Genomic DNA, 2,354 nt, shown 5'->3' on the forward strand with positions numbered 1-2,354 from the left:
CACCCGGCCTATCTCTAGAGATTTTCTAAGGACACGTATGTTGGGGTGGGACTGGGAATCAATCCATCAGTGTCCTGGCTGGAAGCATAATTCATCCCAGATGGCTCAAATGAGGGGGTGTCATTAAGGAATGCTTTGGAGAGGTATGTACAGGTTTAAGGAAACAATCTGGGAGGGAAAGGTTCCCAGGCACCAGCCACTGCAGTCAAACAGTTATTTTCCTAATGAATGAGTACTAATGAAACGGAGGCACAGAGAGGTTCAGGACTTGACCAAGCTCACACAGCAAGTGGCAGAGCTGGGATCTGAACCCTGGCCATCTGACTGTGGAGTGCATGCTCTCGGCACCTGTGCTCTATTTAGTAGTTAGCATCTTTTCAACAATTAACTCATTTATGCCTGAGGTTGCAATTTTTTGAATTTTTGCCATCAGACCTTGGTGAGCAGTAGGATAGAAATAACTCCCACACGCTTAGTGTTCCAATAGTGGAACACTAGGCCTAAATGGCCACTTGTGATAACCAGTTTTAATTGAGGGCATGCGGTGTGCCCGTCCTTGCAGACAGCTTAGTATATACCATCTCACTCGATCCTAACAGCAGTTGTTTCATATGGGGACTGTTACTACCTTTGCCACTGTCCTGTGAGGAAGTGGGTCTGTGGCCCTGACCCAAAGCTCTCAGGGGTGGAGGTGAGACTTGAATTTGGGCGCTCAGCCCTGAAGTCCACACTCTGACCCTCTTCACCGCATGAGCTCCCTACTGGGGCAGAAGCCCCCACTCTGCTCACAGCCCTGACTCTCAGAGCCTCCCTGTTCATCCCCCGTGGGGAGGGTGTTGGTGGCCTTGGGAGGCAGCAGAGCCAGGTGGAGCTGGGGCCGTTTCTGCACAGCTCCTGGACCTGCCTGCTGGACCTGGAGGGACTCAACATGCGGCACCTGTGGCGGCCGGGGGTGAAGGCTCTGCTGCGGATGATTGAGGTGGTTGAAGACAATTACCCAGAGACCCTGGGTCGGCTGCTCATCGTGCGAGCCCCCCGAGTCTTCCCCGTGCTCTGGACGCTGGTAAGAGCTGGCACCTGGGCCAGGCCCTTCCCGGGGCGGGGGTGGGATGGGAAGAGATCCCTCTGCGAGCGGCTCTGCTCTATTTCCTGTTTCATTTCATTTAATAACTTTTTGCTAGATGAAACTCACAAAGCACAAAGCTCACACTTTTAAAGTATAGACCCCGGTGGTTTTTAGTGTATTCGCTGAGTTAAGCAACCGTCACCACTAGCCAATCCCAGAACATTTCTGTTGCCCCAGAAAGAACCCCCATGCCCATTAGCGTGGGTCTCAAATTCCTGGGCTCAAGCGGTCCTCTTGCCTTGGCTTCCCAAAGTGTTCGTATTATAGGTGTGAGCCACTGAGCCTGACCTGAAATATACTTTATATTGTAACCCGGTGGGTACACGTGTGCATGCACGTGTGCACGTGCACACACACGCAAGAGAAGGGTGCAGCCGGCCGCCGCACAGCGTGGGCAAAGGCCTAGAGGCTGGATGCAGCTTAATGTTTTGGAGGAATCGAAGAAACAGTCCAGGGTGACTGAGCAAAGAGGAGTGAAAGGGACAATGGCACCTGAGGAGGCTGGAAGATGTACAGGGGCCCGTGGTGAAGATGGGACCTTGTCCCGGGGCAGTAGGGACCCATGGAGGGTTCAGTAGCAGGGGAGGGTGGGGGCCAGGAAGTTGTCTAGCTTTTGTGGGTGCTTCAAGGCTCTGTTCAGGTGAGGCTAGGAGGCAGGAGCTGCTTCTGAAGCTTTTTATCCCTAATTGTCCTAATCTCCGGGAAAATTAAGTTCACCTGCTGTTTGGGGTGGTTTTGGGAGTGCGAGTGCATCGGCCGGGGTCCTGGCTGGATGTGGACCTCACCCAGATTGTTCAAATGAGGGGTGTCCTGAAGGGGTTCCTTGCAGAGGTGTGGGCAGGGGAAGGCGAGACCCCAAGCACCAGTGACTGCTGTAAGCCTGGCCACCCCCAAGAGGAGGGAATGTCCTTGCAGAATCCTGGGGAAAGCTGGGCTGGGGGCGGGGGCAGGGAGCTACTGGGGGGTCAGCCTCAGCCTCCTGGGGCCCAGCACAGCACAGGGGGCAGTGGGGCTGGGGACAGGAGAGGCCCAGCACAGCACAGGGGGCAGTGGGGCTGGGGACAGGAGAGGGCCCAGCACAGCACAGAGGGTAGTGGGGCTGGGGACAGGAGAGGGCCCAGCACAGAGTGCAGTGGGGCTGGGGACAGGAGAGGACCCCACACGGGGGGATTGTACGTTCCTCATCCATCTCTTGCTTGCGACATTCCCTGTAGGACTGGCCTGTTTC

At 55.4% G+C, this 2,354-nt stretch overlaps 1 protein-coding gene across 1 annotated transcript in view; it reads left to right on the forward strand.

Annotated features, from left to right (window-relative positions):
- Window positions 1-2,354, forward strand: part of SEC14L5 (SEC14-like 5 (S. cerevisiae)) — a 75,285-nt gene that overhangs the window by 62,225 nt on the left and 10,706 nt on the right. Inside the window, exon 11 of the mRNA XM_011961425.1 lies at window positions 892-1,063. Coding sequence (XP_011816815.1) covers window positions 892-1,063 — 172 coding nt within the window. The remainder of the gene's footprint in view (window positions 1-891; window positions 1,064-2,354) is intronic.

This window comes from Colobus angolensis, unplaced genomic scaffold, assembly GCF_000951035.1.
Source record: "Colobus angolensis palliatus isolate OR3802 unplaced genomic scaffold, Cang.pa_1.0 Scaffold55, whole genome shotgun sequence".
In the NCBI taxonomy this organism is placed as follows: Eukaryota; Metazoa; Chordata; class Mammalia; order Primates; family Cercopithecidae; genus Colobus; species Colobus angolensis.